Source organism: Littorina saxatilis, linkage group LG4, assembly GCF_037325665.1.
Source record: "Littorina saxatilis isolate snail1 linkage group LG4, US_GU_Lsax_2.0, whole genome shotgun sequence".
NCBI classification, from domain to species: Eukaryota; Metazoa; Mollusca; class Gastropoda; order Littorinimorpha; family Littorinidae; genus Littorina; species Littorina saxatilis.
In genome coordinates this window covers 24781439-24805195 of record NC_090248.1, presented here as the reverse complement: position 1 = coordinate 24805195, position 23757 = coordinate 24781439, and the positions used below count along the sequence as shown (strand labels likewise).

Sequence of the window (23757 nt, the reverse complement as noted above, 5' to 3'; positions counted from 1 at the left end):
TTGCTGTTAGGTCGATTTTTGGTTCCTCTTTCCTGTCATGCTCTCTTTTTCTTCATGAATTCTTTTCTTTTTTCTGCCTTCTTGCTCATTCACCTGTATTTTTTCCAAAAATCTCTTCTCTTGCCGCTTGTCTCGCGATTCATGTATAGTTTAATCTGTTAGTGTTCTGATGTAAGTCCAGCAGTAGATAGGTTAAGCCTATTTTAACATACTGGAAACTGGTAATCTTCCAGTAGGTATTAATTTAGTTTTACTAAAGCCTGCTGGGACACAAGTAATGGGTTAGTGCATTTGTAAACAGGAATCGCTTGACAAGTGGCCCCCTTCATCCCCCCCTTCCTCGTCCTGATATGGCTCTGCGTAGTCGGCTGGACGTTAAGCAACAAATAAACAAACAAACAAACAAACAATCTTGTGCAATCCTAGTGCAAGCAGTTTGGAGCGCACAAGAGCCATGCGGTCAAGCACAGACTCTCTGGACGTGGATGAGGGAGGCCTGATCGAGGCTGGAGCAGACTTCCCCCGTCCAGATTCAGAGGTAGAGGGTCTACGTGGGTGAGACCGCGAAGATCTGGAAACCACGGAGCTGTTGGCCAGTAAGGCGCGACCAAAATCAGTCTTGGCCGTTCCTGCAGATACTTTGCCAGTACCCTCGGAATCAAAGATGTCGGGGGATAGGCGTAAGCATCGAGGAGCCTCCACGAGAGAGTGAATGCGTCCACGTGGAACGCATTCGTGTCTCGAAAGGGGCTGACGTACCTGGGAAGCCGAGCGCTGAATCGAGTTGCGAACAGATCGATCAGAGGACGGTCCCACCTTGCCCACAGACGCTGTAGAACGTTGTGAGCGATGGTCCATTCTGTGGGGAGAACCTGATCGCCCCGACTGAGAATGTCGGCCAGGGCGTTCAGTTTCCCCGGAACGAATTGGACTGACATCCGGACCTGATTGGTCTGGCACCAGAGCAGAATCTCCTCCGCTAACAGGGAGAGGGACCGAGAATTGGTGCCCCCCTGGTGGCGAAGGTAAGCTAGGCATGTGGTGTTGTCCCCGTGGACCAACACATCCTGATCCCGAATCAGGAGGCGAAACTCCAGCAGAGCCCGACGAACCGCCTCCAACTCTAGAAAGTTGATGTGTAGGAGGGACTCCTCCTGGGTCCAGACCCCCTGGGCCTCGTGCAGGTCCAGGTGGGCCCCCCAACCCCGCGTAGAAGCGTCGGTGTACAGGAAGAGAGACGGCCGTCTCGGTTGGATAGGCACCGCAGAGTTGAGCCAGATCGGGTCCAGCCATTGGACTACAGCCTCGTGAAACCAAGGCCCGATCTGGACCAACTCGGTGTAATCGAGAGGCCTGGAAGTCCGATCTGCTACTGCCCGTTGCAGGGGACGTTTGTGTAGCCTTGCAAGGGGCAGCAGCAGAGCGACAGACTCCATGGAACCAGGGTGAGCCAATCGTCCAAATATTGACGCAGACGCACACCCTGAGCTCTGACCAACGCCGCCAGCTCCTTGACCACCTTTGTAAAAATCAGCGGGGCCAAGGACAGGCCGAATGGGAGGGCCCGAAACTCGAACACTGTGCCCTCCCAAACAAACCGGAGCAGATGTCGGTACCCCGGGGCCACCAGGATGTGGAAGTAAGCATCCTGGAGGTCCACAGACGTGGCCCAATCGTTTGGCCGGATGGCCAACCGGACCGACGAAGGGGTTTCCATCTTGAACTTGCACCTGCGAAGGTACAAGTTCAAGGTGGAGAGGTCCAACACCGGCCTGAACCTGCCGTCCTTTTTGGGGACGGTGAACAGGCGGGAGTAGAACCCCGGAGAAGGCTGAGAAAGGGGGTAGACAGCCTTCTTCTCGACCAACGAGTTCACCTCGTCTTGAAGAGCCTGCCATCTGGCAGGGTCTCGAGGAGGGGGGAACGTCAAAGGTAGAGCGGACAATGGAGGTTGTGACGACAGCGGTAGAGAAAACCCCGACCCCACCACCCTCAAGATAAACTGGTTGGAGACCAGTCTGCCCCACATGTCGCGGGCCCGAAAAAGGGAACCGACGGACGAAAGAGGGGCAACTTGAGGGGGCGTCAACGTAGGGCCGGGACTCACTGAAAATTCTGCTGGCGGGCAGGCGCAGGCTTGCGACCACCCCCCTGGTGGTGCTGCTTACCCTTACCTGTCTGAGCACCCTTCTTCTTGCGCTTGGGAGCACGAGAAGCCGGGGCCGCAGGGGGGAACGCGACAGGCGCCTGAGAGGAGGAAGAAGGAGGCAGTGAAACTGGCTTCTTCTTCTTCTTCTTCTGAGGCTGGGAGCTGGAGGTGACTGTAGCACTTCTCTTACTCCCCGCCGACGTCGCCGAAGCAGCGAGGCCAACCATCAGAGAATCAGTGTTCCTCTGGCGTGTGGACTCCACCACAGAACGGACAGTGCCCGGATGAAAGAGGGAAGAAGGCTGAGGAAACGTGTTCCTCAGACTCTTCCTCATATCCGGAGGCACTAAAGAAGTAGCCAGAAAATGATCACGGAACAGGGCCAACAAGTGGACCCGTGTTCCAATGGCCAATTCTGCCGCAGTCGTCACGCACGATCGCACGGCATGCAAAGCCCGATCCACTCGAACCGTGTCAAGGACCCGAGTGGAATCGGACTCTGCCCGATCGGGAGGGTCCAACAGTGTGGACAGCGTGCTCATCCATGTCGAGGCCTGTGATTGGGCCTCGACAATGGAAGAAACGGTGGCCTCAAGATTGTGGAACGAAGCAGAGCTCAGTTCCACCTTCTTGACCGAAGGCACCTCCCCAACGAACACATCACCGTCAGCCCCACCCTGAACACTCGAAGTCTGGAAAGGGAGAGTTCGAGAGTCAAAGGGAAAAGGGAGGGACGAAACAGATTGGACACGAGGAAACAGTGGAGGTGCGCCTCCCGAAGGAAAGCACGGCACTGAATCCGCGTCCTCCCGAGGAACATAGGTCGCGTTCGCACGTGAATCTGTACTCCTCAGGCGATGTGCTGCCGCTTCCACCGTGGCACTAAGACTAGGGTGGAACGCGAATTGCCGGCGGCCGGATCGTTCATAAAACGAGCCGCCGGCAGACGCGGCGTGTGCCTCCCGCGCCCGGGCCGAAGCGGACTCCAAGGACGAGAGGGCGTCGGAGGGAAGGACGTCCTGAAACTGTTCAAACGTCCTTCTAGCTGTGCGAGGGAGAGCCTCCTGCCTCTCGTCCTCAGACTCCGGGTCCACGTCCTGTGTGTCAACCGAAGGGTTGGGAACACTAGACGACAGACGCTTAAGAGAGGCATCCGTGGCGTCAAGACGCCGCGTGATGTCTGTCATGTACTGTTGGAAAGTACGAAGCATAGCTTCGGAAGTTCCATCAGAAACCGGCAAGGGTAGAGGATCAGTGTTAACCTCAGGGCGACCCTGATCCTCCTCCCCATCGTCCTCTGACTCACTCTCCTCTTCACTTCCCGACAACTCCTCAACAGCAGGAGTGTAGGAAGCTTGAGGGGGAGGAGCCGAAAGTGATGAAGTAGGCTGTGACGAAACGCCCACTGAAGCAAGAGGCCGCGAAGACCCCTGCCCCAAAGACGAAACGTCTCCAGCAGCCGAAGGGAGAGAACAACAAAAACCCTGCGACTGTTGGGTCAGTCCAGCCAACGAACCCCCGCCATTTATAGACTGAACAGGGACCCATCGGGTCTGATCAGAAAAGAAATGGTCCGGTCCGGTCGGGGGTGCCGATCCGGTCCGGTCGGGTGTTCCGGTCCGGTCCGGTGGTCCGGTCCGGTCCCGTACCATCCGGAGGTCCCGTTCGGCACAGAACCATCCGTACCCACAAAAGTGTTCGGGTGGTTCGGTCCGGACGTGGAAACACCGTACCATCCGGACCCGTAGGTCCGGTGGTCCGGTGTGTTCCGGTTCGGTGCCAGACCACCCGGACCAACAGAGGTGGTCGGGTGGTCCGGTCCCGTCCGGTACCGTACCATCCGGACCCGTAGGTCCGGTGTGTTCCGGTTCGGTGCCAGACCACCCGGACCAACAGAGGTGGTCGGGTGGTCCGGTCCCGACCGGACCACTGGTCCCGTACCGTACCATCCGGACCCGTAGGTCCGGGGGTCCGGCAAGGGCCAGAGGTACTGTCCCGCACCGGACCCTAAGGTCCGGTACGGTCCCGTACCATGGGTCCCGTCCGGACCAAACCCGGAGGTCAAGTCCAGTCGGGACCCGTGGGTCCGGTTCGATCCCGACCCGTAAGCCTGGACCGTTCCGGACCCTTGGTCCGGACCATCCGTCACCCGAACACCAGACGCTAAGGAATGGCGTGGGGTCAAGACGGTCCGGTCGGAGGTGTCGGTCTGAGCAACAGAAACAATGTTCCCGTCGCCCTGACCATTCGACAGAAGTACCACGTTCTGTCGAACACCTCCACGTCCAGTAACTAGTCGGCCGGAGCGTTTCATAGAGGGACAGCCACCAGTCACACGGACGTCAGAGGGAACCGTAGTAGCAGTGGTCGTAGGCACGAAGCCTGAAACCCCTGCCCCCACAGGACCGCCCTGAACGGGGTCAATTCGCATCCCAACCCCAGCGGGGAGGGAATTCATAGACCCCGTCATCTCCTCCGATCTCCCCCCCCATGAGTCCGAGACTACTGTCGAAACAGCAGTAGACGACCCAGCGAGGGAGTTCAGAGGAGGACCCGTGTCCCTCCTGGCTTCCACAGCGGTGGAAACCGAGGAGGGCACAGGAGAGGCACCGGAAAAGAAAGAAGTCGAAACCTGAGTCTCTCCCGTAGCCCCTAGATCAGATTCACCAACCCCCAAAGAGGGTTGGGAATCGACCCGCCCCCGGATTCGAGCCAGGGAGGAGAAGGAAACCTTCCCCCCAGGCTTGAAACCGGGAGGAGCTGAAGCCTGAGACTGAGGGCCGGACAACGTCGTCGAAGGGGGGGAAGCGTGTTCCACGGAAGGAGAAGGAGAAAGAAGCTTTTTCTTTCCCCTCGACCTTCCCCGAACCTTCGACGGCGCAGCCCCGCCCGAAGTCCCAGGTTCAAGCCCAGCCTGTTTGAGCAAGCTCGCATTGAGCTTGCTCAAACAGGCTTTCTCCGCCCTCCCTCGCCGCAAACGCAAAGCGTTTGGGGAGGGAGAGTCGGAGCGCCGAAAGGTCCCCCTCTCCGTGCGCAAAACATGACGCTGGGCGCCCGGAGAAGGGTTGCCCCCGGCAGACTCTGGTTCCGTAGAACCAGAGCCCAAAACAGGACGAGACATCCTACCTCGCCCTGTACGTACCCTTAAAAAATCGAGAATTAACAAAATTCAAAGAAAATTAGGTCAATACTCAAGTGAATGAGGCGAAACGAGAAGCAGACGACCGGTCACCACGAAGTAGGACGGTAGGCACGCCGAGTCCGCCACACAACAACGGAGGCACAAGTTGGAAGAAAAACAACGTAGCCTCAAGCCAGAAGTGGAATAACACACAAAAATCCAACAGGTGGTAATCCACACAGAAAAGAAGACTCTAGAATCCAAAATAATCCGGGAGCGCAGCAGAAACACAGCCTACTGTCACGCGCGAAAAAAGAAAGAGGACGCGCCACCTACATCCTGTAAGGGGGAAGCACTCGGACAGTGCTTGGGATCCACGGTGGCGCATGGTTATGGGAGATAATTGTACCCACGCAGCGTTTTGTCCAATTTTTTCGGCCTATAATAGATAATGTGCAAGAATAGTACTGTCGAGGTAAGTGTTATATTGACAGGAGAGTTATGAGTCATTAAAAATGAGAGAGTTTTGAACATGTGACTTGTAGAAACTGCCTCTTCTACACAAAGACTTCATGTTTCTTAAAGGTACTGAACTTGTCAAATCCAGGTGCACGGATCCCCTGGGGCTTTTAGTCATACCTCAGGCAGCTATCTGTTAGAAGAACTACCAAGTTTCATTGACTTGCACCCAAAGAGTCAAGAACTGTGATTTTTTTACAAATTAATTTCGGACCCGGCTGGTCTTGACCTATTTTTGGATCTAAATTTAGATCATGTAGATCACCACATCATGCACAAAAAGACACGTCACTAGCAAACTATGTCAGACGTCATCATGAGTTTGTGTAAAACAAAATGAAGGCCGGAATCACTCAAGTTGAATCGAACTCCGACCAAACACCACGTAATAACTAGGTTAATTTATGCACTCGCGTGAACAAGAAACTGTCGAGCTTCACAGATGTCGTCGTTGGGTAGTTTTGGGTTTGTTTTACTACCATAGGAGGATTTTTGAACTGTAAATGCACTCAGCTGCAACAAAAATGCAAAACGAAGGCTGTGAGCTGCACTGTACCTTTAAGATTATTACCATCAATGATGTTTTTTTGTGTACAGTTTTTAATGATTTTAAAAATGTAACAGACCTGTGCACACTCAAAATGCTCATCAGTAGTAAACCAACCAAATTTCCGTAGTTTTAAAAATGTTTCAGTATGTCACGATCGGGTGACAGAGACCAAGAAAGCGTCACTCAGTGGAGTGCCTGTTCTGGGTCAATGTATGATAGAAAGCGCCTGTGCGTGATATTGGACACAGCAGAGTTTTTGCTGACAGTGCTCCCGAGCACGGATGTTTTGAAACGCACGAGCTTCACAGTGCAGGTTTCTGCTGTCATAGGGCTGACGGTTTTTTTCGCTGACAGCGCGCACGGGATTTTCAGGGATTGAGTTTCTCGTGTCTTTTTCCTGCTTGGGGAGGCAAAACTGTGTATAGCTGGACTGGTTTGGTGACAAGGTCAGTCACGTGTATTTGGCTAGGTGGTCTGTCAGAGACTCAAGGACGACACACTTGACACCCAGCGGCAGAAGGGGAAGGACCTAACACACAGTTACTAGAGTATGATGGTTTTTCACCGAGTATCATATTCGGCACTCTAGGGGAACTTCCACAAGTTATTCCTTTCCTCTGCCACGTATTTTGCTGAGGACAAGTCGTCACATTTCCTTCGTCGGCGATGGCTTTCGCATAAGGATTCGACAAGGGGTTCTGGACGTTTTGGGTCACTGTTGACGAACAGAGACTGTTCCAGGGAGGAGGCGGACTTTGCTTCCATTGAGAGTTACAATCATAGGCTTTTGAGGTAATAAATCATTATTTAACGCTGTTGATGAGTCTGTGTTGTGGAATGAAATACTCTCTGTTGTTCTTTCCAGGTTAGCGCATAATTTACTCTCTGTGACGCTAAAATACTAATCTGTATATGGTTTTTGCAGATAGGGAGAGAAGGACGGAAAATGGCTGTTTTGTTGTTGTAAAAAGTCAGTTTTGTGCAGGCCCACGTGCTCGATGAGATATTTAAAGATGACATGTTTTAAGGTGGTGGGTGAGGGGTAGCTGACATGTTTAGTGCACCGATGCTTTCTGTTTGCAGCCTTCCTTCGTTCGTTCGTTTCGTTCGTTCGTTACGTTCCCGTAACATCGGCACGGCTGACTCTGGCGGGAACTGTTGAGGCTACGCTAACCAGGAGACCGGCTAACCAGGAGACCGGCTAACCAGCGGACCGGCTAACCAGCGAACCGACTAACCAGCATACCGGCTAAGCAGCAGCAGCAGAGATAAAGCTAAGTGCACCATGTCGTACGCACCCCGTTGACCACCGTTGTCTTTTCGTATCTATGATTTCATTGGAGTAGTGACAACGTGGGGTGTGTGACACCTGCACGAACTAGAGCTTTTCGAACAGAACATTCTCATTTCGACTGTATTTACACGGGTTCAGCGTGTTACTATAATTTTCTACATAGTACTGGCATTTTGTCAGTGAACACTGGTTTTTTACGTGTTGAGAACGTAAAAGGAACATATTTTGAGTGAAGGCTCGAGGGAGGTGGAGAGTTTATACATAAACAGGCGTCTGAAACTTATACTTTTGTTGACTCTATTTAATTGTATGCCTGCGAGAGTGGATCGTGGTGTGGTTAGTTAATTAGTAGTAATTAACCGGTTCATAATCACCTTGAGTGATATATTGAAACGTGACACGTGGGGGCCAAGCCGGGATTTACTCAGTTAATTTCCAACTGATAAAGACCCACCAATTAAGGAGAACTAAGAGCAGATAATCTCGTCAGTGCTCGACTTATTTTCTGCTTGGTGCTACCCTTTTTTGTATAGTTTTGATCATATACCACACCTTAAGCGATTCACATCTTGCAGGAAATGTAAATTGTAATTTGTGAGTTATTGTATGCGCTAACTGTGATTACCTCCCTTTCCTTTGTTTGTGAATCTTTGTTGTTGTACGTTCAGAGTTTTCCGTTGCAGAGAGCTGAGCGGGGTTAGCGGATTTGTTATTCGTTTTACTCAGTTTTCTCTACATTGTTGTTTGCATTCTGTAACAGGTTACATTTCTATAGTCTTGTTTTACTTGGATTTTTCTCCATATTTTGACTTTGTTGGAATTTTGGGGGGGAAGGGTCCGAGGACTTCTGTCCTAACCAAGGCTGTGGGAGACACTCTGTCTCACCGCAAAAAGCAGCCGATAAAGTAGGCCACGGCTGTGGGAAACACTTTGTTTCACCGCAAAAAGCAGCCATAAAGTAGGCCACGCGTTTTGTTCTACACCGTTTGGATTTTTCTTCTGCATTTTCCGGTTGCTGGATTTTTGTATCTACCGCTTTCATCACCGCGTGTTCTAGCTATAGCTGCGTTAGACTTACTTTTGTGATAAAGCTTTGCTAAACTAACCATGGCTACAGGGGGATCTCCGACGAGGAGAATAACTTTCGAGACTCCTGGCAGTGAGGAACAGACAGAGCGAGACGCACGCGTTAGAGCGCGTAGTTTGCTTAAGCGCAAGGAGTTAGAACGTAAGGAAGACATAGAGCGACAGACGAGAAAAGAAGAGCTTGACAGACAAGAACGACAGGCCGAACGGGACAGACAGGACAAGAAAGAGAAAGACGAACGTGAGAGACAGGAACGACAAGACGAACGTGACAGACAAGAACGGAAAGAGAAAGATGAACGAGACAGACAAGAAAAGAAAGAGAAAGATGAACGAGACAGACAAGAAAAGAAAGAGAAAGATGAACGTGACAGACAAGAAAGGGAACGACAGGCCGAACGACAGGCCGAACGTGACAGACAGGACAAACAGGCGGATCGCGAACTCCAGCTAGAACTAGCTAAGCTACAGGCAGAGAAGGGTACGCTTACTCAGGCTAGCGCGCCGACATTTGTTGCCGACCGTACGAGACTGCCGACGTTCGACGATGACAAGGACGAGCTCGACGACTTTTTACGCCGGTTTGAGCGCATTGCATCTGACCAGAAGTGGGAAGAGGCCACGTGGGCTAGCCGCCTTAGCACCTGCTTAAAGGGACGCGCATTGCAGCTCTACAACGCTTTGGAGGACGACGAGGCGAGAGACTATCAGGCACTTAAGAAGGCGTTACTCCAGCGCTTTAACCTGACTGCTGAAGCCTACAGACGACGTCTGCGTAACAGCAAGAGACTGAGCGGCGAGCTGAGTCATCAGTTTGTGGCACGCCTTAACCTCTACCTGCGGCGCTGGGTGGAGATGGCCGAAAAGGACTGGACCGTCAACGACCTTGCCGACCTCATAGTCATGGAACAACTGATGTCCAGCCTGCGACCTGAGGTGGTGACCTTCGTGCAGGAGCACCAGCCCAAGACTACTCAGGAGGCAGCCGACTGGATCAGAGTGCACGAGGACGCCCAGGCGATCTCCGGCAAATCTTCAGGCTCACGGCCAGGAAAAACGGGAAATTCGGGTTCTTCAGGACCCAAGGACGGGAAGGACGATCAGGGACACAAGGGATCGAGTTCCAGAACTGACATCCAGTGTTACTACTGCAACAAGCGGGGCCACGTGAAGAAGGACTGCCACAAGAGACAGGCTGACCAGAAGGGCGTTCACTTCGTTGGCAGTGAGGAGTTCAGGGACGTCACGAGCTCATGCACCATCCCACAACTCTGCGTTCCGTGCTCCAGGAAACATTTCCAGCCCCACTGCAACGTCTACGTTAACGGAGTGAAGGGCGAAGGTCTGCGGGACACAGGGGCAGACATGATAGTGGTTCGGGCGAGTCTAGTTCCAGCTATGGCCTACACAGGAGACAGCATCAGGGTGAGAATGGCCGAGGCATCTCACGCTTACGACTTGAACACGGCAGTGATCAAGGTCGTAACCCCGTTGTTCACGGGGACCATTGTGGCCGTCGTCATGGACGATCCTCCATGCGACCTGCTCATTGGAAACCGGGTTCAGTTTGTGGACGGCGTCACCAGGGAGGTTCCCGTTTATCGGTCTCCCGACGTCATTTCAGTGCTCACGCGGGCACAGGCGGAGCGAGAGGACAAACCTCTCAAACCCCTACCTGCTGCACGAGCTGCCCTGGGGAACGTGACCCCCGCGCTTCTCGCGAAGGCTCAGGATTCTGACCCGACCTTAGCTACTCCTCGGGAGCACGCGAAGTCGGGGAAGGTGAAGCTGAGCGGGAAGCATGGGAGGTCAAAGTTCCTCAGGGACAAGAAGTTGCTCTACCGTGAGTTCAGCAACCAAGAAGGTACATTCAAACAGGTTGTCGTGCCTCGCGAGTTTCGCGAGGGTGTCATGGCAACGGCACACGACTCGATTCTGGGAGGTCATCTTGGTACCAAGAAGACCACGGATCGTGTCTGGCGCCACTTTTACTGGCCAGGCATCTGCACGGATGTCCGACGTTTCTGTGCGTCCTGCGATAAGTGCCAGAAGGTGGTTGCCAAAGGAAGGGTGAGGAAGGTCCCCTTAGAGAAGATGCCGCTCATCGACGAACCCTTTCGTCGGGTGGCAGTGGACATCATCGGGCCCATCTTGCCTGCGTCTGAGGACGGAAACAGATACATTTTGACCATGGTGGACTACGCTACTCGATACCCAGAGGCGATCCCTCTGAAATCGATTGAAGCCACGCGAGTAGCTGAGGCTCTGGTTACTATGTGGTCCCGGCTGGGAATTCCATCAGAGGTACTCACCGACAGAGGCACGCAGTTCACGGGAGGAGTGATGGCGGAGGCAGCACGACTGCTATCACTGGAGCAGCACTTCACCACTCCTTACCATGCTCAGTGCAACGGACTGGTGGAAAGGTTCAATGGCACCTTGAAGACCATGCTGAGGAAACTAGCTCAGGAGAAACCACGCACGTGGGACAGGTACATCCCAGCATTGCTTTTTGCATACCGCGAGGTTCCTCAGGAGAGCTTGGGTTTTTCCCCATTCGAGCTGTTGTACGGCAGACAGGTACGCGGTCCCATGGCTATCCTGCGTCAGGCTTGGACAGACGAAGAAGCTGACGAGGAGGTGCAGACGACAGCGACCTACATCGTAGAACTCAGGAACAGGATTGAAGAGACCTGCAAATTGGCTCAAGAGAACCTGGGAAGAGCAGCACAGCGTTACGCGCGAGGATTCGACCGCAAGGCACGGCCGCGCAGCTTCAAGATTGGAGAACGGGTGTTGCTACTTCTACCTGTCAAACACAACAAGCTACAACTGCAGTGGCAAGGACCTTTTGAGGTGACAGCGAAAGTGGGCCAAAACGACTACAGGATCGTCATGAACGGGAAAGCACGCCTGTACCACGCCAACCTGCTGCGCGCCTACATAGAGAGGACTGCCTACGGGGAAAAGGACAAAGTGACAGAAGCAGTTGCTGTCGTGATGGACGAGACAACGGAAGAACAGGGAGGAGGACGGGTACCAGTTTGTCCGCTGGAGGCTAGTGAGGATCTCACGGACGTGCACATCTCACCTGATCTTGGGGACGACCAGCAGGCGGACCTGCAAGAGATCCTGAAGGATGCAGCACGGGTCCTTACAGACATACCACTTCAGACGCATCTAGAGGAGTTTACCTTCGACTTGCTGGAGAAACAGCCAGTGAGGACGAAGCAGTATCCCATGCCTCATGCCCAGAAGGAGGTGGTCAGGAAGGAAATCGCCGACATGACGAAGTTGGGCGTCATCGAGCCAGCGAACTCTCCCTACAGTTCACCAATTGTGCTTGTAAAGAAGAAGGATGGACGCGTCAGGTTCTGTGTTGACTACCGGAAGCTGAACAAGATTACGGCGTTTGACGCGGAACCCATGCCTGATGTGGACTACCTCTTCAGTCACTTGGCCAAGGCCAAGTACTTTTCCAAACTGGACCTCACCAAGGGATACTGGCAAATCCCAGTTGCCGAGGAAGACCGCCCAAAGACTGCATTTACCACTCCATTCGGCCAGTTCCAGTGGACAGTCATGCCTTTTGGTCTACAGAATGCAGGTGCCGTCTTCACTCGCATGATGAGGAAACTTTTGGAACCATTGAAGCGCGAGGACATCAGCAGTTTCATCGACGATGTGCTGATCGCGACAGAGACATGGGCTGAACATCTCGACGCCCTGCGCGACGTGTTCGGAAGGTTGAAGGACGGAAATCTGGGAGCTAAACCGTCCAAGTGCTACTTGGGATTCCGGGAATTGTCTTTCCTGGGTCATGTTGTCGGCGAGGGATTGCTCGTTCCAGAGGACGACAAGATCCAGAAGATTCGGGAGGCGGAGCCACCGCGCACGAAGAAAGAAGTCAGGTCTTTCCTGGGCCTAGCCAGCTTCTATAGACGCTTCATCCCGCTCTTTGCCGAAATCGCTCTACCACTGACCAACCTTACCAAGAAACTACAACCGACCGTTGTAGTGTGGACTGAGGAATGTAGCTCCGCATTCAACACCCTGAAGAGGCGACTCACCAGTCAGCCTATTCTCCGACTACCAGACCTGAACAAGGACTTCGTGCTGAGGACAGACGCTTCAGGGAAGGGACTTGGGGCAGTGTTGCTTCAGGAGACAGAGGGGTTTTTGCACCCTGTTTGCTTCGCCAGCCGTAAGCTGACCTCGGCCGAGGCAGCGTATGCAACGGTTGAACGCGAGTGTCTCGCCATTGTCTGGGGCATCCAGAAGTTCGAAGCGTACCTGTACGGACGACCTTTCTGTCTGGAGACGGACCATCAACCTCTGCAATATCTTCAGGTTGCAAGGTTGGCAAACGCCAGACTTATGCGCTGGGCGTTGATTCTCCAACCGTACCAATTCACGGTACGCGTCATTCCGGGCGCCAACAATGTTGGAGCTGACTTTCTCTCTCGGGCTGTAGAGGAGAACATGACTGTGAGCGAAACCGAGGTTTCGTCTTGAAGAGGGGAGGTGTGTCACGATCGGGTGACAGAGACCAAGAAAGCGTCACTCAGTGGAGTGCCTGTTCTGGGTCAATGTATGATAGAAAGCGCCTGTGCGTGATATTGGACACAGCAGAGTTTTTGCTGACAGTGCTCCCGAGCACGGATGTTTTGAAACGCACGAGCTTCACAGTGCAGGTTTCTGCTGTCATAGGGCTGACGGTTTTTTTCGCTGACAGCGCGCACGGGATTTTCAGGGATTGAGTTTCTCGTGTCTTTTTCCTGCTTGGGGAGGCAAAACTGTGTATAGCTGGACTGGTTTGGTGACAAGGTCAGTCACGTGTATTTGGCTAGGTGGTCTGTCAGAGACTCAAGGACGACACACTTGACACCCAGCGGCAGAAGGGGAAGGACCTAACACACAGTTACTAGAGTATGATGGTTTTTCACCGAGTATCATATTCGGCACTCTAGGGGAACTTCCACAAGTTATTCCTTTCCTCTGCCACGTATTTTGCTGAGGACAAGTCGTCACATTTCCTTCGTCGGCGATGGCTTTCGCATAAGGATTCGACAAGGGGTTCTGGACGTTTTGGGTCACTGTTGACGAACAGAGACTGTTCCAGGGAGGAGGCGGACTTTGCTTCCATTGAGAGTTACAATCATAGGCTTTTGAGGTAATAAATCATTATTTAACGCTGTTGATGAGTCTGTGTTGTGGAATGAAATACTCTCTGTTGTTCTTTCCAGGTTAGCGCATAATTTACTCTCTGTGACGCTAAAATACTAATCTGTATATGGTTTTTGCAGATAGGGAGAGAAGGACGGAAAATGGCTGTTTTGTTGTTGTAAAAAGTCAGTTTTGTGCAGGCCCACGTGCTCGATGAGATATTTAAAGATGACATGTTTTAAGGTGGTGGGTGAGGGGTAGCTGACATGTTTAGTGCACCGATGCTTTCTGTTTGCAGCCTTCCTTCGTTCGTTCGTTTCGTTCGTTCGTTACGTTCCCGTAACATCGGCACGGCTGACTCTGGCGGGAACTGTTGAGGCTACGCTAACCAGGAGACCGGCTAACCAGGAGACCGGCTAACCAGCGGACCGGCTAACCAGCGAACCGACTAACCAGCATACCGGCTAAGCAGCAGCAGCAGAGATAAAGCTAAGTGCACCATGTCGTACGCACCCCGTTGACCACCGTTGTCTTTTCGTATCTATGATTTCATTGGAGTAGTGACAACGTGGGGTGTGTGACACCTGCACGAACTAGAGCTTTTCGAACAGAACATTCTCATTTCGACTGTATTTACACGGGTTCAGCGTGTTACTATAATTTTCTACATAGTACTGGCATTTTGTCAGTGAACACTGGTTTTTTACGTGTTGAGAACGTAAAAGGAACATATTTTGAGTGAAGGCTCGAGGGAGGTGGAGAGTTTATACATAAACAGGCGTCTGAAACTTATACTTTTGTTGACTCTATTTAATTGTATGCCTGCGAGAGTGGATCGTGGTGTGGTTAGTTAATTAGTAGTAATTAACCGGTTCATAATCACCTTGAGTGATATATTGAAACGTGACACAGTAGTAAGCCGTAACGACAGTTCAAGAAACCAACCAAATTTCAGTAGTTTTAAAAATGTTTCAGTAGTAAGCCGTAACGACAGTTCAAGACATCATTCTGCTCACAAAGCACAAAAACTGAAACGACGCAGTAGAATGGGAATTACTATTTAATAACAAGCCAAGGTGAAACATCAACACCACAGTGAGTCTCATGCTATTGTCTTTGGTCTCGTCATTCACTCGAGCTCATCACTGGACTATTTGCCAGCAGCTTTTTCGGCAGCAGCTTTTTTCACAGCAGCCTCGCGTTTCCTCAGCACTGTTGAGCCGTTTTTTGACTCACATGCGAAGCAAAAGTGAGTCTATGTACTCACCCGAGTCGTCCGTCCGGACGTCCGTCCGTCCGGAAAACTTTAACGTTGGATATTTCTTGGACACTATTCAGTCTATCAGTACCAAATTTGGCAAGATGGTGTATGATGACAAGGCCCCAAAAAACATACATAGCATCTTGACCTTGCTTCAAGGTCAAGGTCGCAGGGGCCATAAATGTTGCCTAAAAAACAGCTATTTTTAACATTTTTCCCATTTTCTCTGAAGTTTTTGAGATTGAATACCTCACCTATATATGATATATAGGGCAAAGTAAGCCCCATCATTTGATACCAGTTTGGTTTACCTTGCGTCAAGGTCACAGGAGCTCTTCAAAGTTGGATTGTATACATATTTTGAAGTGACCTTGACCCTGAACTATGGAAGATAACTGTTTCAAACTTAAAAATTATGTGGGGCACATGTTATGCTTTCATCATGAGACACATTTGGTCACATATGATCAAGGTCAAGGTCACTTTGACCCTTATAAAATGTGACCAAAATAAGGTAGTGAACCACTAAAAGTGACCATATCTCATGGTAGAAAGAGCCAATAAGCACCATTGTACTTCCTGTGTCTTGAATTAACAGCTTTGTGTTGCATGACCTTGGATGACCTTGACCTTGGGTCAGGGTCACATGTATTTTGGTAGGAAAAATGTGTAAAGCATGTGAGTCGTATGGGCTTTGCCCTTCTTGTTTCTTCTTTGGTGGCCCCTGTCCACTATCTGAATCTCCCACTCTTTTTTTCTTTCCCATGTTGAAAGTTTCACAAGTTGCCTGCCGCAAGGAACGGTACTAAACTGACAAGCCGAAGCGTCAACGACTTTTGAGAAAACGCACACTTCCGGTAAATCAGAAAGCGTCTTTTTAGCGTAACGGGAAGGTTCAAAACATCTTAAAACAGAAAAAAGTTAAAAAAATAAAATAATTGTAAAAACACCGGAATTTCGGAATTTTAATCGAAAATCCGTACTTCCGTATTCTGCATATAAAATCGGAGCAATTACGGAAAAATCGTAGATGTGCACAGGTCTGATGTAACCAACATGCAGTCGTTACAATGAGGGGTCGTAATATAGTTTTACTTTGTAAGGTCCATATCGGGGTCTATCAATGATCCAGAATGACATGGGCGTTTTGCTAGATGTACTGGGTTCCCACATGTGAAAAGGTTTGATGCATGTAAGCTTCCAAGTTTGGGCAGCTGCACTCACAGTTGCAGGAGTTTTTAAAATTTATTAACTGCTTGTTCATTATGTTAATTTTATTACTTGCAGGTGCAGGAGGAACGCTTGCTGAGCTGGAGCGTTGCTGTGCGAATTCTCTTCATGGCAGTGGGGATGGTGAAAGAGTTCAACAGTAGAGCTGGCATTGGTGCTTGCATGAAGGTAAGAAACAGTTCACACAGTTCCGGGCTGTATTTTTGTTTCATTATTGATGGTGGGGGAAGGGGGAGGGTAGGCCTTTCTTTCTGTGATTTAGACTGTCGTTTGAGCGACATCTGTCTACATATACATTTTTTTTCCTCACTTTTGAAGATCTCCGTTGACTTATTAGTCCAAGAAAAATGACAACTTAGACTGTTGTTTGTGTACCTTGTATGTGTGTACTCGTATTATTGTCTGAGCGTGCATGTAAGTTTCTGTGTATATAGGGTACAGATCTGTGTTCTCACAGATTTTGTTTCTGAATGTAGTCACATCTCAGCACAGCGTCACTTTTATCTTGAACGTAAACTCTGTTTTGATTATTACTGTTCCAGTACGGGCGGCAGTTGATAGATGTGTTTTTGCTGCGGGGCATGCCAGTGTTGGACGCGACCTTTACCTCTCACAGCGCTGACGTTCAGTCACTGCTACGTTCCCTGCAGCAGAGCACTCGCACACTGCAGAACATGTGTAGCCATGCAAAGGTAAAGCATTTTTTTAATTTTTTTTTTCTTTGAATTTTGTGTTTTGTTTTTTGTGTGTGGTCAGTTCAAAGACCACTGGGTCGAAGTACCGTGATTGTAAGGTTTTGTTTTTTCATTAATCAAACGTTCCAATAATTTTCCATGCTTGTGCTTTTTATTCTGAATTTTGGAATGTTAGCAGTCTATCTGTTTTTGGAACTGTTTGCCGAAGGGAGACTCCATCATCATCAGGGGACCGGGTAGTTCAGATGGTAGAGCACTGGACTTGTGATCCTAAGGTCACGGGTTCGAACCCAGGCGGGGACGGACACGAGTCAACTTTATGTGCAGACTCAGAAGGTATCCATGTCCCACCCTCGTGTCAACACAGTGGCGTGTAAAAGACCTCGGTCATTCTACCATAAGTGCAGGTGGCTGATTATACCTAAACATGCTGACACCTGGGTAGCGTGACTCTGTTGCTGCTAGCTTTCCACTGGGAGGCAGCGACCCGAATTTCCCAGCATTGGGACAATAAAGTTATGAAAATGAAATAAAACTTTCCCGGTGCTGGTCAGGCAAACAAGAATTGTTCACCACTCATCCGCCACACTGAAGGGAGACTCCATCATCATCAGTGTTATTCTGTTTACGTGTGTGTGTGCAGAGGACACAAGACGTGAGCCAGATCAACCAGGTGCCGGTACTGAAGCGAGCGCTGGAGAGACTGGTGCTGAGAGTCAAACAGATGCTGTCTGTCAACAACTGTCAGAGAGCATTCTGGATGGGCAACCTCAAGAACAAAACTCTCAAGGTGATAATTGATTCCCGGAAATAACGCTGTCAGTTTTTGTTTTTTATTGACCATGACAGAGTTATGCCACTTCGATAAAGTGAGGCTAACATACAAGAAATCGACAAAGCCCGAACTATGGGAGTGCATTTCAGCTTGGAAGCTTACAAAATAATTGATAAGTTTGGTCATAAAAAAATCTCAAAATTCTAATTTAAAATTAAAATTTTAGTTATCGATCCAAAAATGATTTTATCTTATTCTTTATCATTTCTTGAATCCCAAAATTTAAAGATATGCCATGTTTACTCTGAAAATGTACTCACAGTTAAAGAAAATAGGTTAATCACGCACTACGTTCATATGCTTCGCGGAGACAAGCTGGACTCGTTTCAGTCTTAGTGTTTCGGCTAGCGAAGCCTTAGTACATGTAGTCTTGGTGTTTGCTGTTTTTTTAGTGTTGATCTTTTAGTTTCAGATTGACAATGTTTTTTCGCTTCACGCAACTTGTTTACTCTTTATCTTACTATTTCTTTTCTCTACTTTACCCCTCTCTCCGAGTTATGACTTGCCACCAACCCTTCAATAACCTGTGACGACTTTTTTTTACTAAAACATAGATAGTCTTATGTGAACTTTTTGTCACAGGGAGAGGAGATCCTGTCACAGTCGGCCAGCCAGGCTCAGAGCGAGACGTCGGCCACCACCAACAACGAAGACGAAGAGGAGACCATGCCTGATGATGACGATGACAGTGAAGTGGTGAGGATGAGAATCACTTTGTCATTTGGTCCAAAAACTCTGCCTGAACTTTTCTTGACTCTTGCTTCCGATCTGTATTTTCTTCAGGCCAGAACACCCATCAAAATGCAGAAATTCTGGCTAGCTGCTATGGCCACATGCACCCCTGATTTCAATGCTTGTTTATTCTCTCAATTCTTCTTCATCGTTCATGGGCTGAAACTCCCACGTTCACTCATGTTTTTGCATGAGTGGGTTTTTACGTGCATGACCGTTTTTACCCCGCCATTCAGGCAGCCATACACCGCTTTCGGGGGATGTATGCTTGGTATTTTCGTGTTTCTATAACCCACCAAACTCTGACATGGATTACAGGATCTTTTCCGTGCGCACTTGGTCTTGTGCTTGCGTGTACACACGAAGGGGGATAAGGCACTAGCAGGTCTGCACATAAGTTGACCTGGGAGATCGTAAAAATTTCCACCCATAACCCACAAGGTGCGGCCGGGATTCGAACCCACTACCTTTCGCTAGTAAGGTCGGCGTCTTGTCCACTAGGCCATTGCGCCCGTTTAGTTGTGTCCAAAAGCTGTGCCTGAACTTTCCTAGATGATTGCTTCAGATCTGTATTTTCTTCAATCACACTGTCTGCCCGAACACCCATCAAAATGCAAGAATTCTGGCTTCCGGCATAGCTGCTATAGCCACATGCACCCCTTGTTTCAATACTTTTTTTTATTCTCTCAGGTGCGAGTAGACTGCTGCATAATGCTGTCTATATGTAGAGCGATTGCTTCCCTTTGTGTTTTGATCCAGTCTTCTTCTTCTGCGTTCTTGGGCTGAAACTCCCACGTACACTCGTGTTTTTTACACGAGTGGAATATTACGTGTATGGCCGTTTTTACCCCGCCATTAAGGCAGCCATACGCCGCTTTCGGAGGAAGCATGCTGGATATTTTCGTGTTTCTATAACCCACCGAACTCTGACATGGATTACAGGATCTTTTCCGTGCGCACTTGGTCTTGTGCTTGCGTGTACACACGAAGGGGGATAAGCCACTAGCAGGTCTGCACATAAGTTGACCTGGGAGATCGGAAAAATCTCCACACTTAACCCACCAGGCGGCCGCGACCGGGATTCGAACCCTCGACCTTCCGATTAAGAGGCCGACGTCTTACCACCCCGCCACAGCGCCCGTCCTTTTTTGATCCAGTGAATTGTTACGTATTTGGGTCTTGATGCATTTCACACAATTTGGGAATTGGAAGCCTTTTTCAGATTGGGAAAGTTTTTAAAGAAGGTGTGGGAAAGTGTGTGGATTTTAGAAATTGTTTTATTCAAAATGTTCACGCTTAATTAAGAGCTTTACTTGCAGCACATACGTATGAAGTGAAGATAGTGATCAGAGTGAATGAGAGCAAAATAATTGTGTCCTGCAGGAGATGGACACGACAGAGAAAGACACAACAGCAAAGGAGAGTTCAGACGATTCTGGAGGAGATGGATCCATCAGTGACAACTACTGATTTCTTTCATAGTTTTATTCTAAATAAGCTGGTAAGTTTTTGTTGCGGTGACTATGCTGTATGCATATTAACGAGAGAAAAATGTTTCTCCCATATCACTGCAATGATTTGTTTTATGCTCTTACGTTTTTGTAAATAAGCTGGTACGGTTTTATTGCAGTGACTATGCATGTTTACCAGAAAAAAATATTTCTTGCGTGCCACTGTGTGCACATGCTTTTGTCCTACAACAGGCGCTTGCACGCACACGCACACACACACACACATTCCCCCTACACTTTTCTCTCTCTATCTTTCTCTCTTTTGCTTTGTCTCTCACACATACCCTTGGATCATTGTGGGCATACCTTCATGTCACTAGTTTTATGACGGGCGCAGTGGCGTGGTGGTAAGACGTCGGCCTCCTAATCGGGAGGTCGTGAGTTCGAATCCCGGTCGCTGCCGCCTGGTGGGTTAAGAGTGGAGATTTTTCCGATCTCCCAGGTCAACTTATGTGCAGACCTGCTAGTGACTTAACCCCCTTCGTGTGTACACGCAAGCACAAGACCAAGTGCGCACGGAAAAGATCCTGTAATCCATGTCGGAGTTCGGTGGGTTATGGAAACACGAAAATACCCAGCATGCCTACTCAACGAAAGCGGAGTGAGCTGACTATGCTCTCAGAGTATAGTGTGGGGAACCCAAATGGACAAACGAGCTCACACGTAACCAGAAAATTCTGGAACGCTGAAGAAGAAGAAGAAGAAGTAGTTTTATGTACATGTACTTAGAAAGTGCTGATAAGTTTGTCATCAAATATCCGTATGCCAGTTAACATAGTTTTTAGCAGTACAGTACTCCCCGGTTAACGTCACTACCGTTTAAGGTCACACCTCTGATAACATCAATCAGGGTGTTGGTCCCGACATAAAGCCTTCTTTGTATGACTAAGAAAACCTCACTTAGCATGACCTCGGATACGGGAACACCTCTTTTTAGGTGACCCCCGTTCTGGTCTCTAAATGCAGAAGATTACCGCTTAAGATCAAGCGAAACTAAAACGGAAAAAAATCTCCCAATTTTGCGGCCTTGACAGAGTTTTTTTTCCTCCATATGACGTCAAAAGAGAAGTGACGCACAAATGTAAACCTCATCAGATTATTTGGCCCGATTGTTTTACCCCAAAGAGGATGAGGATGAGGAAATCTTTCGCAAATAAAACTTGGAAAATAGTTCCCGCCAAAAAAGTCGCTGAACCAATCAAAATTGCCAACGGAAACCACTTTGACAGAGTGAGACCCGTGGATGATGACAGATGTAACTGCAGTGTGCCCGCTCCCCTTCTGCAGAGGTGCATGAGGCTAAAATTGACCTCATGTTGTAATGAATGCCATAAGCGATATTTGAGTAGTGCCAATTTTAGGCCAAAATAAAAGACATTGTTGAAGATTTGAGATATTTGGAAGCTCTCTCTCTCTCTCTCTCTCGTTCCCACTCTCTCTCTTCTCTCATGGTCTCTGTTTCTGTCTGGTCTGTCTGTCTCTCTCTCACTCTCAGTCTCCGACCCCTCTCCTCTCTCTCTTTCTCTCTATCTTTGCCCCTCTGGCCATCTCTCTCTCTCTCTCTCTCTCTCTCTCTCTCTCTCTCTCTCTTCCTTTCAATTTCTCCCCCCCCCCCCTACTCTCTCTCTCTCGATCTCCCTCTTTTTAACTCTCCGTCTGTCTGTCTTACCTCATCTCCTCCCTCTCTCTCTCTCTCTCTCTCTCTCTCTCTCTCTAATGCAGCTGATGGTCTCTGTGTCAGTGTCAGTATGTATGTCAGTGTGTGTCTCTCTCTGGATCTGCCCATTATTACGTCATTGACTTTCAATTGGCGGGAAGTCTTTTATGAGGCCTCAAAGTAAACTCTGATCTCCTCGGATAAGATCAATTTTTTCTACTGAAATTGATCTTATCCGAGGATCGGTTAACGTGTCCCTCGGATAAGATCACGATTTTTTTTGGTCCCAAGGGGGGTCACCTTATCCGAGGAGTACTGTATTTTGTTTGAGTCTAATGCAGTATCAAGCACTTCCGTCACCATGTCTGGGTTGCTAGGATACTACTGTAAGCAAGCTTAATTTTGATTAATTTGTTGATGTGCTTTTGTGTTGAATATTATGCCTTTCGGTTGAAAGAATTGGCACAATATATTGTACAGAAAAGAGACTGAAATCTTTGCAAGACTGTCTCTTTTGTTCTTGTTGAAGGGAATGGTAGTTATTTTTCTTTATGATGAAGTACATCAAGCTGTATTTGATTTAGATTGTTTTCATTGGTTACCTTTGTTCATGGTGTCCTTTAAATTAAAGTTATAACATACACAAAAATAATGCTTATAGTTTTAACCACCAGTTTGTCATTATTGTACAACCATTTCAGAAAGATGGAATGAAAACTACAATTTGTTTTTAAATGTGCCATTTGGTTTTTTGTTTTGTTTTTCAAAGTACACAGCATGTTATGAGAGGATATTTTTAGTTGTTCACAAATGTGTAGTTTGCAGTGGTTATTGTTACTGTTTAATGTGTAATTAATACATCTACACGAATACATTCGTAAAATATAATGTTTCGTGTCCTCTTGTGAGTGTGGTCTTGCTAAGTCCAACAAAAATTGAGCTTTACACACTAGAAGAGAAGAATGTTAACTAAAAAAATTATGCCTCGATCTGATGTGGTTCCACCTTTCTCCACATTGTGACTGATAAATGTGGATATCACAGTCACATCTAACGACAACTAATATTGTCATCATTTTCACGAGTTTTCATTCACAAACACCTGGTAAATAAATATCATGTTCCCCATGCAATAACTCGAGGTGGTGAATGGGTTTGAGCTTTCATGTGAAACGTGGATTGTCAAAGTAAAAGCCAATCAGGCTGATTGTTTGATGTGTGGAACCATCGTGGCTTTGGATTTGTGTTTCCGAGGACAACAATTGTAAGCATTCCAGGGTCCCCACTGGTTTTTAGAAACAAAATTCCATGACTTTCCATGAGCCTCAATAACATTTTCCATGACTAGATCCACAGGTCGCCATTTCCGAACACGCAAACTTTTTACGTCTTGTCACTGCCAGTTTTGACACTGGCTTGCTTTGCACTGAATTAGAGTCAGTTTCTACGCAGTGTCTCTTCGACAAGCAAGTCAAGCATTTGCTATGCAGTCAGATTATCGGTAATGTTTGCTGGTCCTGTCATTTCACTAAACTGGACCAGCCACTGTTTGTATCCATCTGTACTTTCGTAAATTCCGTTTCGTAACTGTCACTGTGACTTGACGAACTGTCATTTTTTTCACCGCGATACACAATTCATTGCAAAGCTCAAGTGCCGTTAAAAATACCGTTATTCTCGTATGCAAATACGAACGAGAAGTTGGTCATACGAACAAGCCTTGTGCTGGCGACGCAAATCGCTAGTGGCTGGCAAAGGGGGGGGGGGGGGGGGGGGGGGGGGGGGGGGGGAATGGCTGGGCAACGAAAATGGCCGCTGGCGTGCTAAAGGGTTTTTTTTTTCTTTCTTATTTTTGTTAAAAACTATGCTTACTCCCTTCTTCAAGCATATTCAAACACACACTTACTTACTTACTGCCCGTTAAGCCGGTTGGCATGTAGGGCAGCAACAA

The 23757-nt window shown here is 48.8% G+C and overlaps 1 protein-coding gene across 2 annotated transcripts in view; it reads left to right on the top strand.

Annotated features, from left to right (window-relative positions):
* LOC138964303 (Fanconi anemia group D2 protein-like) overlaps positions 1–22678 on the top strand; it is a 73114-nt gene extending 50436 nt beyond the window's left edge. For both annotated transcript variants that reach the window (XM_070336218.1, XM_070336219.1), the window contains exons 38-42: positions 16434–16544; positions 16919–17068; positions 17715–17861; positions 18489–18602; positions 20022–22678. In XM_070336218.1, coding sequence (XP_070192319.1) covers positions 16434–16544; positions 16919–17068; positions 17715–17861; positions 18489–18602; positions 20022–20108 — 609 coding nt within the window. In that variant the 3' untranslated portion in view covers positions 20109–22678. The remainder of the gene's footprint in view (positions 1–16433; positions 16545–16918; positions 17069–17714; positions 17862–18488; positions 18603–20021) is intronic.
* The last annotated feature ends 1079 nt before the right edge of the window (positions 22679–23757 follow it).